This window comes from Cryptomeria japonica, chromosome 10 (genome assembly GCF_030272615.1).
Source record: "Cryptomeria japonica chromosome 10, Sugi_1.0, whole genome shotgun sequence".
NCBI classification, from domain to species: domain Eukaryota; kingdom Viridiplantae; phylum Streptophyta; class Pinopsida; order Cupressales; family Cupressaceae; genus Cryptomeria; species Cryptomeria japonica.
Window position 1 is genome coordinate 251,730,641 of NC_081414.1, and position 13,744 is coordinate 251,744,384.

Below are 13,744 nucleotides of genomic sequence, written 5' to 3' on the forward strand. Positions count from 1 at the left end.
GCAACATCGTTCTTTTTGAATAAGAGAGGAATTTTCTATACCATTCCATAAATACTCTTGACCGTCAAAGTCCACATCTAGTGATGAATTTTATACACCATTCCATAAATACTTTTGCCGGTCAAAGTCCACATCTCCTATGCATAATTTATTAAAATCACTCTATGATGCGTAATTTTATAGAACACTTGTTCAATCACTCTATGATGCGTAATTTTATAGAACACTTGTTCAATCACTCTATGATGCGTAATTTTCCATTCTCCATTCTCCATTCTCCAAACGTGTATTGACTAAATGAGGTTCTTTGTTCAAACTTAGAAATTTTTGTCTTTCAACGAACATGGGTGTTTTATATAACACTGCCTCTGGTCTGCTTCACCATTATCTCACGCTAATCTCCTAAACTTTTAAGCTTTCTGTCTGCAATTTTTACAGCCATGGCTTGTACACAGAGAAGGTAATTTCCTTTGTATTTTCCAACAAAAAATTTAGGGCTGTAATCGAAGTTTTTAAGTGATTCAATCGTATCATTCATTGATCAAATTGCTGATGAAATGCAGATTGGAAGGCAAAGTGGCAATAATCACAGGCGGAGCGTCAGGCATTGGGGAAGCGAGTGTCCGGCTCTTCACAAAACACGGAGCCAAAGTCATAATCGCCGACATTTCAGACGAAGCAGGGGAAAAACTGGCAGAATCTCTATCTCCATCGGCGACCTTCATCCACTGCGATGTGAGCAAAGAGGAAGACGTAACTGCTGCCGTAGATTTGGCCATGCAAAAACACGGGCGGGTGGACATCATGTTCAACAATGCCGGGACGGCAGATGTGCAGAAAGGGAGCGTTGCAGAGTACGATGCGAAACAATTCGAGAATGTTATGAACGTAAATGCAAAGGGGGTATTGCATGGCATGAAGCATGCAGCACGCGTGATGATCCCAGCTAAAAAGGGCTGCATAATTTCCACAGCCAGCGTTTCAGCGGTTTTGGGCGGCGGCATGTCTTATGCTTACACTGCCTCTAAACATGCTATTGTTGGCTTGTCCAAAAGCGGCGCTGCTGAGCTGGGGAGGTTTGGAATCAGAGTGAATTGTGTCTCACCTTCCATCGTTGCCACTCATATGGCAGTCAAGCTTATGGAAGAGAATACTTCTTCAGTGGAGGGGGAGGGCAGGGCCATGGTGGAAGAGTGGGCTAATAGTGTTGGGAACTTAAAGGGGGTTACTCTTAAAGAGGACGATATTGCAGAGGCTGCTCTATATTTGGCCAGTGATGAAGCAAGGTATGTCAGTGGTCTTAATCTTGTTGTCGATGGTGGATTCACTGTTGTAGGCTAAACACCACCACTGGGGACTGCGCTTATGATCACCTCACCTGTTTATTTGTTTCAGTGATTTCTTAGTTCATTGACATGTATGATTTAGATTCTAATAATGGGATTCCTTTTGGACCCTTAGGTTTATTCATATTCTAAGGATTCCATAATAATATATATGGTTCATTGATTATCTAAGATGAATGTGTGTACGTTGATTATTTATGTATATCATTCAGGTATGCAGATGTATATATAGAAACCCAATAAAATAAAACATCTTAAACTAAACATAAAATAGATAAATGCCTATAATATCTATAACACCAATTTATCTAATGTCTATTTCAAATAATAATAGTTCAACATCACAATGATTCATTAATGTTATAATAAAGATCAATTGGGGAGGAGATTATTTTGATGAACCCTCCCCCATTTCACTGTTTGCACACACAAGTCCTCATTCATGATCTTGAATGTGAATTGAATCTCTCCCCTAGTACAATAGTCATTCATATAAGGCACCCAATCCCCTAACAAATAGTAGCCACCTCCACCTGACTAGCTCATGGTGTAATCTATGTCTCTACTAATTGTTGTAAAACAATTATAGTAATGACATCTCTAAAAGTGGGCATGAGTGCTATTGCCTCCATTCATGCTAGCACTATATCCTCTACTCATGAATTATCGTATCCCTCTTTGCCTAAAGATTGGCACACTCCATTGATGCACCTAAATGCACCTCTCATGACTGACTTGCACTTAAATGCACCTCTCATGACATAGTCAAAAAGTCCATGGTTAAAGAGATTGATCTCACCCAATTATACAAGACAACTATATATCATGTACTATATATATGATTGAAACTATACATTAAATATGATAGGGCACCATACATGGTTGAGATTTTGTTGTCATCTTAGGTGGTTGTGAGGCAAAGATGATCATCGTGAGCACCACTATAAATACCCCACAACGTCTATGCAGCTCCATCACATTTAAATGTTGTAAGTCTCAAAGATTGGCTTCTCTTTCAACAAGTAACTACAAATTTATCTCTCATAATATAAAGCATTATTTCTAAAAAAATTATCTTTTCAAAGCATTATTCATTTATTTCTAAAATTTGTATCTTTTGATGGTTCTTAATATTTGTTTTAAAAGACAACACTATTAAAAAGTTTGAATGCTTTGTGATTCAATTTTGTTTCTTGTTGACTAGAGGTTATTTCAAAATATGACATATGAGATAGTGCAAACATTTATTATAGATATAGAACCTAAATATATAATTTACATGAACGGTGAATAATGTTGTCTAAATGAACATGATACATATATTTTCAACATTTTTATTAGTTTCAAATTAAAACATCTAAGGAGATTGAATTCATGGAAAATAAGTCTACTTTTTAAAAAAAAAAAATTGTTTAGAAGGAATGCATAATCTTTGGTTTATTGTTTGTAGTTGTATTCAATTTTTGAATGCTTTAGATGGTGTGATCTTGAGAATTAATTATATTCAGAAACAAATTCATTGATAGGTCATTTTTGTAGAGAATGACCTCTAATTTCACATATCAAAGAGATTGATGCTAGAATGTTCAAGTATTAATTGTTTTCATTTTTTTATCCTCTTAGCAATTTTATTTTTTCTACATTTTTAATCATCTTTACAATGTGCTTTATTGTAGATTGTGATTGAAAAGTCACCATTAATATCATCCATGTCACTAATCTTATTTTTATGGTGACTTTCTTTTTAACTTTTTTTAATATGTAATAAAAACTGTGTTTTTTGAACTTCATTTTCATACTGAATCTTCAATTAACTTTATTTTAATTTCCTATCAACATATCCCTTGAACCTCAATTTAAAGCCCTTTGAGGCAATATATATTTTGGGTAGTTCTGACTTCTTCATATTCCAGAAGATAAATCACCTCACTGCTCAAAATGTAGGCCGCATAAGGCAATACCCATCATTAATCAAAGGTATACAAAACATGAAGTTGTAGAGAAATCTCTTTATAACATTAAGAAAAGCGTCTATATGAAGATGGAGAGAGATCAATTACAAGGGCCAGATGAAACACAAGCAGGGGACTGAACATGGAGGACGAGGATTGTGAAGTTACAGGGTTGATGGGCATTTGTGCGAGCAACCATCTTTCAAGAATTCCAATTTATGGATACCAAGAAATTCATGACTTATTTTTTGCGCTTCTCTTGGCTAATACATAACAAAGGATCTATATATAGGTGGTTTGTTTAGTGATTGACACAGGTTTTTCTCATCGGAATTAGCAGCCAAAACTACCTGCAGAAAGCGGCTTCTTGTTTTATCCAGAGAGATAAGCATTCCCTTCCAATTTCCACCATTGATTGGCACCTTATATTGTTTAAACCTTCTGGTTTGACATGGATGGCTGTAGATTCAATCTTTCTTATGGACAGGATATTTTTTCCTTTCAAATTCTAGAAATCTAAACGAAATTTGCGCCAAAGGTATTCACATAATGAGAGGGCGTTATTGAAGAGGCTTGTTAAAACCCTCACTCAGTCATTGTTTTGTTTACTTCTGCAATGAAGGTTTTCCATATGAATTGTCATTGAGATTTCGACAAGGAGACAATCATACGTCCATGGAGTTTGAGTTTGTGTCACCGTTCGAGGGCCATGCTCTATTTTGTGTTAATCAGATAACCCTCACTGTGGAAGCTTCCCAAAACCCTATCAAATGTCAATATTATTATCAAAAATATTATCAAATCCTTGTCGTGGAGGTTAATGTCTTAGAGATTTGTAGGAAAGGGTACAAAGAAGATAATAATAATCTTAGCTTGTGAAGAACATAGTGCCAGTCAAGTGAAAAGGGTAATGAAGACAAGGTTGTAAATTCAGAGGCAGTGCTTCAAAGTAGAAAGACCTTGTCAAAATTCATAGTCCTCAAATCCTAGGTGCCAAAACCATTGACAAAGGGTGATGTCATCTGTTACGCATATGAAAAGCCCCGTGAATGCTGTCAAGGAAGGAAATCCATTCATTGTTTTTTCCAAGTTGTCTTCATAGTGACAAATCATCACTTCAGAGTATATTAACATGCAAGTAGGTTAAAAAGATAAAGGCACAATGAGAAAAGATAGAAGACATGGGACAAAGAGATCAAGTGACAGTCATGAAGGACAAGATATTACCATGAAGATGATAATCATCAAGAGCATTAGACATCTAGTGTTATCCAATGTGAAGGTAATAGTGACGGCAATGAGAACACGAGAAAAGAAAATACAAGTAAAGAGGCAAGCAACTCACAATGAGTTTTCAAGAGAATCCCTTGGCACAACCTTGAACAGTTCAAAAAAATAGGAGACATTGTATGTGAAATATAAAGTTGCAGGTGACAGTCCAAAATAGAAGACAACGTCATACCCACAAATAGGGAATATGTGATAGTCTCAGAAATGAAATCTGTGGAATGAGGGTTTATTCATACAAGATCAAAGAATAAAACTAGGAAAAGGCTTGTAAAATATTGACAAAACTAAGAGGATAGATAGGTATTGCATGCCTGTGATAGTATGATAGTTAGGGAATTCAGACAGTTAAATTACTCAATCAAAGGCACAGTTGAGTGTCTAACCTTTGACAATGAACATTGCTAATTATTAAGAATAGAAGATAAAGTTAAGGGTGTAATCTTTCTTGTCTAACTTCTAAGGGTCTTATAAGGAGAGAAGTACATAAGGTGCAAGGACCTTTAAAGTTTAAAGACATGACATTCAATCACAATGACAGTCCTTTTGAAAATGGACAGGGGGTAAGAGAGGTGAAGAGAACAATGAGTAAAGGTAATGAGGGCATGTGGAGAGTCATTGCATTGAAAAATTAGAAGAAAAAGTAAGAAAATAAAGGAAGGGCATAGTCATTAGTGGCAACCACCATGTAATTGTCATCCATTGAGGTAACCAAGTAATGATTATCGTAGTGGTCTAAAAGGAGGGCAATAGAGATACGAGGAGAAACTAAATTCTTGACAGTCAAGTAATTGCATCTCTTTCACAATCAAATACTTCATTAAAAGTGTAAGAGATAGTGACAAATAGGGTATGACAGTGACAAGCCCTTGAAGAATGCGATAGTTCCAAACAAGCTATCAAAGACAACCAAGTCATGAGAAGAAGAGAATAGACATATGCATAAAAGACATGAAACATATGAAGACATCAAGTGCCATGAAGATGACAGAGACAGAGGCATAAACTTTAGAGATAAGAGTACTTGATGGTATCAAGAGATAAGGAGGATGCATGCATAAAAACCACAACAAGAGATGATGCACAGTCAATGATTGTGTATCGTGAGAATTAGCATGGGATGTACTCCCTAGCCTCCTATTCATTGCATGCAAGGATGGAGCAATTGTCTCAATCATGTTACTCCTTTAGGGCATGAAATATTTGGACATTCTACTTAATGGCATTGTAGGTTTGCCAACTTTAGCTATGACATCTAAAAATATAACTACTACTTAGTTGTCTTCAAGGGCAAATATAGTGTGAAGTTGAACATGCATTGAAAGCAACAATAAAAAACAAAGGAGGGGTAATACAATGGATATTAAAGTAGATGCTTAGTATTGGGTGAGATTTATACGTCGATGTATGGTCTTGTAATACAACTTTGTGGTCTTTTATCTTGCATGGTCTATACATACACACACGTGGATAGTGGTATTGAGTAGTAGGTGGATGTATTTCCTCCATGACTGAAAAGTGATGATCTCTTGTTGTTCTATGTTTTGATTTATTAGTATGAGGATGGATGTGTTGACATCTAATATGAAAATTATTTTTATTTTTATTAGAATGATGATGGATGTGTTAACATTTATGAATTGTTGTGATGTTGAACAATTATTATTTGGAATGAACATATTTGATATGTTGGTGTTATAGATATTATGAACATTTATATATTTATATATTTTATGTTTAGTTTGAAATGTTTTATTTTATATATATACATGAGCCTACATGAATGATATAGCATAGATAATCAATGTACACACATTTATCTTGAACCACATATATGAATGAAATTCTTAGAATATGAATCAACGTAAGGGTCCAAAAGGAATCCCATTATTAGAATCTAATCATAGATGTCACTGAAACAAATAAACAGATGAGGTGATCATAAGCGTAGTCCTGAGTGGTGGTCTTTAGCCTACAACAGTGAATCACCATCGACAACAATGAGCCTCATTTAGTGAATACACGTTTCGAGAATGGAGAATGGAGAGTGGAGAATTCTTAAACATGTGTTCTATAAAATTACACATCACAGAGTGATTAAACAGGTGTTCTATAAAATTACGCATCATAATAGAGTGATTAAACAAGGTGTTTTAATAAGTTATGCATCACGAAATGTGGAATTTGACTGGCAAAAGCATTTATGGAATGGGTCTAGAATATTCTGGAACAAGTCGGTAGCAATGTTGTATTCTCCATGTAGACATTATAATGCATATTTGAATTAATTACAATCAAAATATAATATTTTTTTTAATCTTCTTTTAATTAATAAATACATTCAAATGGCTTTACACTTTCTAGTTTAAAGATTGCCTTGTTTAATACAAACTTGATTATTGAAGTACCTCTCTTCAACAATTTGTTAGTGCTTCCTCTCTACAACACATTCATTGTATTAGTTGTTCCAAAACCAATAACCCTCTTGTGGCATACTACTATTATGATTCTCAATTGTAATCCTATATAAGTGTCTTTCACCATAATAAAAATACTACTACAAGATTTTTGAACATGATCCTACGTAGATATGATACTATTTTATATAATCATTGTTAGGGGTTTGCATGAAATAAATACATAGACTATATGTTCTAAAATACCCACACCTAACATTGCACAAAAGATAGGAAAACTATTGGAGATATAACCTCATCAAGTACAATCAGTCCTAAATCCTCTGTATGCACAACAAATCTTAGCATCAGGTCAAAACAAATTTTTCCATGGATTCAATAAGATATCTCATTAACTCGCCAACCTGTCTTTTATCTTATCAACTAAATTTTTGGAAAACTACTTGCAAGACATTATCCATGTATGTGTGTAATATGCAGAATTCTGGAAGTTTCTTCCAACTACCTCTAGCACATTTCTTTCTTGTAATCAATTATGAGATCAATAAAATTTTGTATTTCTTGTGTGCTAACTTTTTTTTTCTCCTTGCTTTGTTTTTGTGTTATGTTTTGTCCCATTTCCAACATGTGCTATCAAAGCAAGTTGATTAGGACAGAGTGCTAATCTAGATTGTTGTAGTAGTATCGATAAAAAATAAGTTGGAGTTGTCTTTGTTGAAGATGCACAAGTCAAAAGTATTTCCTCCCCAAAGAGAAGTGTTGATGTTTGACAACAAAGATTATTGCTTTTATGTAAATGAAGAATTTCTCAAGTTGCCATTGTTTGAAAGAAGTTGATGGTCAAGAAAATGCATTGTTGGAGATTCAAAGAAATGATTGGTCATTACTATTGTCAAAAGGAAAGGGGGTTTGAGAGGCCATCATTTTAGAACTAAGGAGGGCAATTTGAAATTCATGAAAAGATTGCAACATTGATTGTAGTGGTGGAGTTCTCAGAAACATGGAAAATAAATCGCAAAAGTTTGCTAGTTGAAAGAGAAAATCTACGTGTAGATGGTTGTTGAAAAGGAAATGTCATTGGAAGAGGTCAAATCCGCTAAGGAAGAGGATAATTGTACTATATAAGGAAGAGAAATAATGGACATCACACTAGTAGTAATATAAAAGATATTCCACCAAGTCACATACCATGTAGAAGTAGTACAATTGATAATGGCTTAAGGCACCAGACTACTAAAACTAAGTCTATATAATTTAATGAGAAATTAACAAAAGGTGGATGGTAAATTTGAGTGATACAATACCAAATATCACCAAGACTCTTCGCAAAATAATGGGACTTCCAACTACTTCTAAAATGATATAAGAGATATGGTGACTATCTTTAGAAAAATATTTGGTCTTCCAACTACTTCAAAATTGCTTCTTGGATTTTCTAGTACATCATTATTATTTTAGTACTCCAAAATAACTACTAAATGGAAATATAATTTAGTTACATTTATAAATATTCAATACCATAAGGTGGTTAGTGATATATTAAACATAAGAAACAAGAAAACCTAATGACGACATCACAACAGAAATTTAACATAGAGAAACATGTGTGGGAAAAAAGTTAAACAAGGAAGAGAGGACAAGTATATATATTATCTTAAATTTATTAAGATTAAAATATAATACACTTCCTTTCTCCTTCCTTTTGTCATCAACCTAACAACTCTTATTTTCCTCTAGAAATTTAATATGAAACCTTCACCCTAGGGCTCCAATTTATAGAGATATTGGAGGAGGGAAACCAATAGATAGTTTCCTATAATACGAGGTACATGCCAAAGACCTCTTACAAAAACCAAATGATTTATACCTTAGATTATTCATCAAAATTGGTACCTAAAATGACATTTCCCTGTAAAACCAATAGTCACCTTCATGACTTCTAACAAACACTCATTTCCAATTTCCCCCACTTTAGGAGTTAATTAATATTAGTTACAAATAATTAATTTCTAATATTAGTGAGCCCCTTTATCATTTCTAATATTAGTTACAAATAATTAATTTAAAAAATTACAGTGAGAATTCCACAAAGGTAATTGCATCTAGTCTTACACCTGCATGTGCATCCATTATGCTTCCATTTTTGGCATACATGTTAACAATGGCGCCTCCAAAAATGTTCGTAAAAGAAAATTCAATAATAAATATCGGCCATTCTTGGTATAGTATAGTATTCAATGTTTCTATAGAAGAAATCAGACCTCCTATTAGTGCTACAGACATAGGTAATACTTAGGTATGGTCTTCATGCCTACAAACTCAACCTGAGTGTGTTGTAAATGTAGGCAAATGTATAGCTTTCTCGTGTATAGAATTCTTGTGCAGTTGTTAGGAAAAAAGTACTAAATATTATAAATGTCGATTTGAAAATCTTATGCTATGTTAAATTTTTTTAATTTTAAAACATCTTCATTTCAAACATAATTCCTTCCTTTCAGAGTTTTATTAGGTTGTGGTAAGATGATATTTTTTCAGACGATTAGTGGTTAGGGGAAATTAGTTTGAAACTAGATTAGTAAATCATGAAAATTTGATATTTGATAATGTGTAAATTACATATTAAATTCGAACAAACTATATTATTTTCTTATACCATGGCTTTCATCATGTTGTATTTTTTACTAGGAAAATTCCCTTTTGCTAAGATGTGTTAAGTGGGGATACAAAAAAATGCTTTAACTTCTTTACCCTGATGATGAGTCCAATAGAAAGACTACCAAACTTTGACCTCGATAATGCACTAGTAAGGAGTTTCAAAGGCCTGGACTCACGCCCAGAACTCTGTGGCATCGATTTTGTAAAACAATTGCCTCAAGGAGATACGATGTCCACAAATCATACTACGCCTCACGGAAATAGATCTAAGCGCTCTATCTCAACTCACCACAAAAGAATTCAGACTCAACTCGGAATCATTGCAACACGAATTAAACCAACTCATAATTTAAGAACGCATAGCACTTAAAACAATGCAACTTAAGCTACAGGAAATTAAGGCATTCAACACATAATCCGCACAACATCATTTCAGGAAAAGAGTCCATTTCATTGTCAAAGTTGTAACTACAACATTACAAGAACCCAAACCCGGATTGCACAGGTTGGGTTACACTGATAATGCCTGGCATCCAAAAGAGTTCGTATTTTAGCGACCCAAAACCCCTAAAATACAAGCACTAGGTGAATCGGTAATCCTAAGCCTACTCATCGCTCATATCTTTTTATTCCAGCACTCAAAAATCCTATCTAGCACTCAGAATTCATACTTGCATTACAAAACAAGAGATCCACCCAAAATCACTTTGGAATTATACTTAGCACAAAAATCCTTCCAACCACACTCCAAGTAACGTGAGGCGACTTTATACTAAACCAGCCAAAACCACCTAAGAAACACACATTGCATCAGATGACTTAGGAAAGTTCAGCACACATGGATCACCCCAAGTTGGATCGACATCGTGCGGCTTACATCTCAGCACGACGCATAGAAATCGACCTGGACAACTGAGTTCTAGCTAGTGCGTGATCTCCCCGCATCAGAAGGGATGCGCTTTCTCCTTGCCCAACAAAGCATCGGGTTTCACGGGACGTGGTTGGCTCAGAGAAGACCGCATCGCTTTTTTCTCGCAAAGAATCTGACTAAACTCAGCATCCGCATTGTAATCTCACCTTATCCATTTGGTTGAGCGATTGGAACAGCTCATGAATTCTAGGTCATTGCGCACCTAGTAATCCATCAATGGTGAGATTCACATTACATTCAGACTTGGACTGATTCAAACTTGGATCGAGTGACGTCAAGCTCAATAGTGCATACTCATGGACAAGGAGGCAAAACCAGATGAACATACCCCCTTATATTCTCCACCACCTAAAGTAGGCGACACGCTCAATGTCGGTGCTCTGTCTTCACTCCACCCAAAGACCACTTCGCAAAAGGGTGCAATGTATACCCTTACTCAGGTCTGGTAGAGCTCCCTTGCAGGAACTCTAGGACTTTCTCTTCATGATGCCAAAGCAACTCATCTCGTGAGGCTCACCTCGCCACCAAATAAGAAACTTCTTATATGACTTCGATCCATATCCTCACGACCTCATTGCCAGAACCTTTGCAACTTCTATGTCGGGTCGGTCTATCACATTCGCTGGTCCTTGACTCGAGATATTTTGAACTGCATGCTCAGGATTGGAATAATGCAGCCTAAGTTGGCTCACATGAAAAACAAGGTGCACTTTTAAATGCAATGGAAGATTCAACTAATAGGCAACTTTTCCAACTCGCTTTGTAACTTCAAAAGGTCCATCCCATCATCGGATGAAATAACTGCTCAATCCTTTGGAGTTTTAAATTGATTCGGATCCATCCGCAACAGAACTTGATCTCCCACTTTGAACTCAACCCCCTTCTTGTGAGCATCTACAAAATGTTTCATTCAGTCTGCAGCTTGAGTTAAGTTGTATCGAGCCAAATGATCCACCTTCTCATTCCACCATTTTACACAATCGACAACCTCTAGACTTGGTCCAAGTTAACCGCGTAAAACAGAATGTGGAATAAGGGGTTGTTGTCTAGTAGCTAACTCAAAAGGCAAGTACTGACTTGAACTGGACTTCTGCAAATTATAGCTGAATTGCGCCACATCCAACAATTCAGGCCAATTAGATTGGTCCCCATATACAAAGTGCCTCAGGAAGTCTTCTAGGATACCATTGATGCGCTCGGTCTAACCATCTATCTGTGGATGGTAGGTCGTCGACATGAGTAGCTTCTTTCCCATGAGTTTAAACAACTCACCCCATAAATTCAAAGTGAATCTTGGGTCTCGATTTGAGATAATACTCAAAGGTATGCCCCAAAACTTAAAAACAAACTTGGGGTATGTGCATAAAGATGGTGGTCAGAAAAGTGGACACCACCCAAAAAAAACATGGAAAAACAAGTAGCACGTACGTGGTTCTAAAATTTGAATTCACCGCGTATGCGCTTAGGTTTGTTATTCTCGAGCCTAGAGAAGGTAGCGCGTATGCGTTTCTTTTAGGAAAATGAGCACATACGCACTATGCCTAGGAAAATGAGCGTGTATGTGCTACTTATCCAAAGATAACTACGTACGCAGTGTCTGTTAAAAAAGGTTTTTAAAAAAAAATGGGTCTCATTTACTCCTGAATAACGCGTTTTTACTTCATTTTTTCTTCATTTTATCTCCTAAACCGCGAACAAGGTTCTAGATTTCTCCTCCAGGATATGGATCAAGGTTAGTTTTTGTTTATTTTTGTCTTTTTTTCCTGTTTGTTCAATTTATTTTACATTTTAAATTTAATTTCATTAATTTTGATTAGTTTTTTTTATTTTTTGTTTCAAAAACCAGATTCTTCTAATCCACAACAAGAACAACCAAATGCACCTCTTGAAAACCCACAGGAACAACACCCAATTCCTCCTTTTGACCACACACCCGAAACATAGGAGCAATTAATTAATTAGTTAGGACAAAATACATCTAAAATCAATAGACTGATTGTTAAATTGAAAACATCTGAACTTGAGCTTCATCAATCCCTCGCCACTAGCCTAGAAACATTAGCTAGTGGTTCCATAGTTGTTTCCACACAAATTACCAAATGAGGAAGCTTTAGGGATAGGTGTCGTCAATTATATGCCGATGGGCTATCATACGATGGAGTAAAAAACAAAAATATTACTAAACAACAAATATGTGTCCTTTTCGTTGATCCCAAAACTGGTCAGTCATTACCCCTTAATGCAAAGAGGTTTCCCATACATTGGTGTAGCAATGTGCAGATGAAGAATCTTTTTTGGAAGAGGTGTTGGATGGTCTTTGATGATCCACCCTGTAATAATTATGAGCTGCCATTATATTTTTTGAGAAAAGTATATTGTGAGTTTGTGCTCAATGTGTGCCCAAACTATTTTGACATGAGAGAGTTCCATGGTAGAGGTGGTGGCTCTACCCAAGATAGACCTAGAGCCCGTAGGCGATTACCCACGGAGAGTCATCGCCCCCTAGCACCCAAACCCAAGCTGCATCAGGTTGTCCCAGTAGAGCTGAAAGATTCGATGGAGCTACAGACTCTTCAGGCAGCCACATCATTGACTGGTGCCATCATCCAACATGTGATATCATTAGCACACCCTATTGTATTGGATAATGAGCCATTAGGTGGCAACAAAGAGCGCATCCAGCATATGTGTGTCAGTTGCTCGGGGATATGCTCGGGGATAGATGATGTAGCCAGTGTAGATGGATCCTCATCTCATATGTGCACGATTTGCGGGAGTAAATGTCAGGCCCGCACGGCTGAGGATTTCCCGCTGATAGATGAGTTGATGGACATGGTGTTTGCCCATGAGCAACAAACACAGGTGTGTTGATTTGAATTCATAGCATTTTATTTATCAGTCACTTTAAATTTGTAATTACATAAATGAATTTTTATTTATACATCGATTTAAATTGAGACAAATAATATGCATTTCAGGATGCAGTAGCGGTATCCCATACTCCTCCCCCAGTTACTATAGCTGCAACTTCGATGCCTGAGGTATAAATTTTGTAACATGTTAAAATAGAATAGTACACTTTGAATTCAAAAAAATACAAGATATACTAACTATCTTTAATGCTTGGTCCAATTTTTGGTTTGTAGGTGTTGACAG

At 35.8% G+C, this 13,744-nt stretch overlaps 1 protein-coding gene across 1 annotated transcript; it reads left to right on the top strand.

Annotated features, from left to right (window-relative positions):
• The first annotated feature begins 371 nt into the window (after positions 1 to 371).
• Positions 372 to 1,517, top strand: LOC131059884 (short-chain dehydrogenase reductase 2a-like). Its single transcript, XM_057992940.2, has 2 exons — positions 372 to 460; positions 564 to 1,517. The coding sequence occupies exons 1-2, from the start codon at positions 441 to 443 to the stop codon at positions 1,339 to 1,341; spliced, it is 798 nt and encodes a 265-aa protein (XP_057848923.2). The 5' UTR covers positions 372 to 440; the 3' UTR covers positions 1,342 to 1,517.
• Positions 1,518 to 13,744: the final 12,227 nt, after the last annotated feature.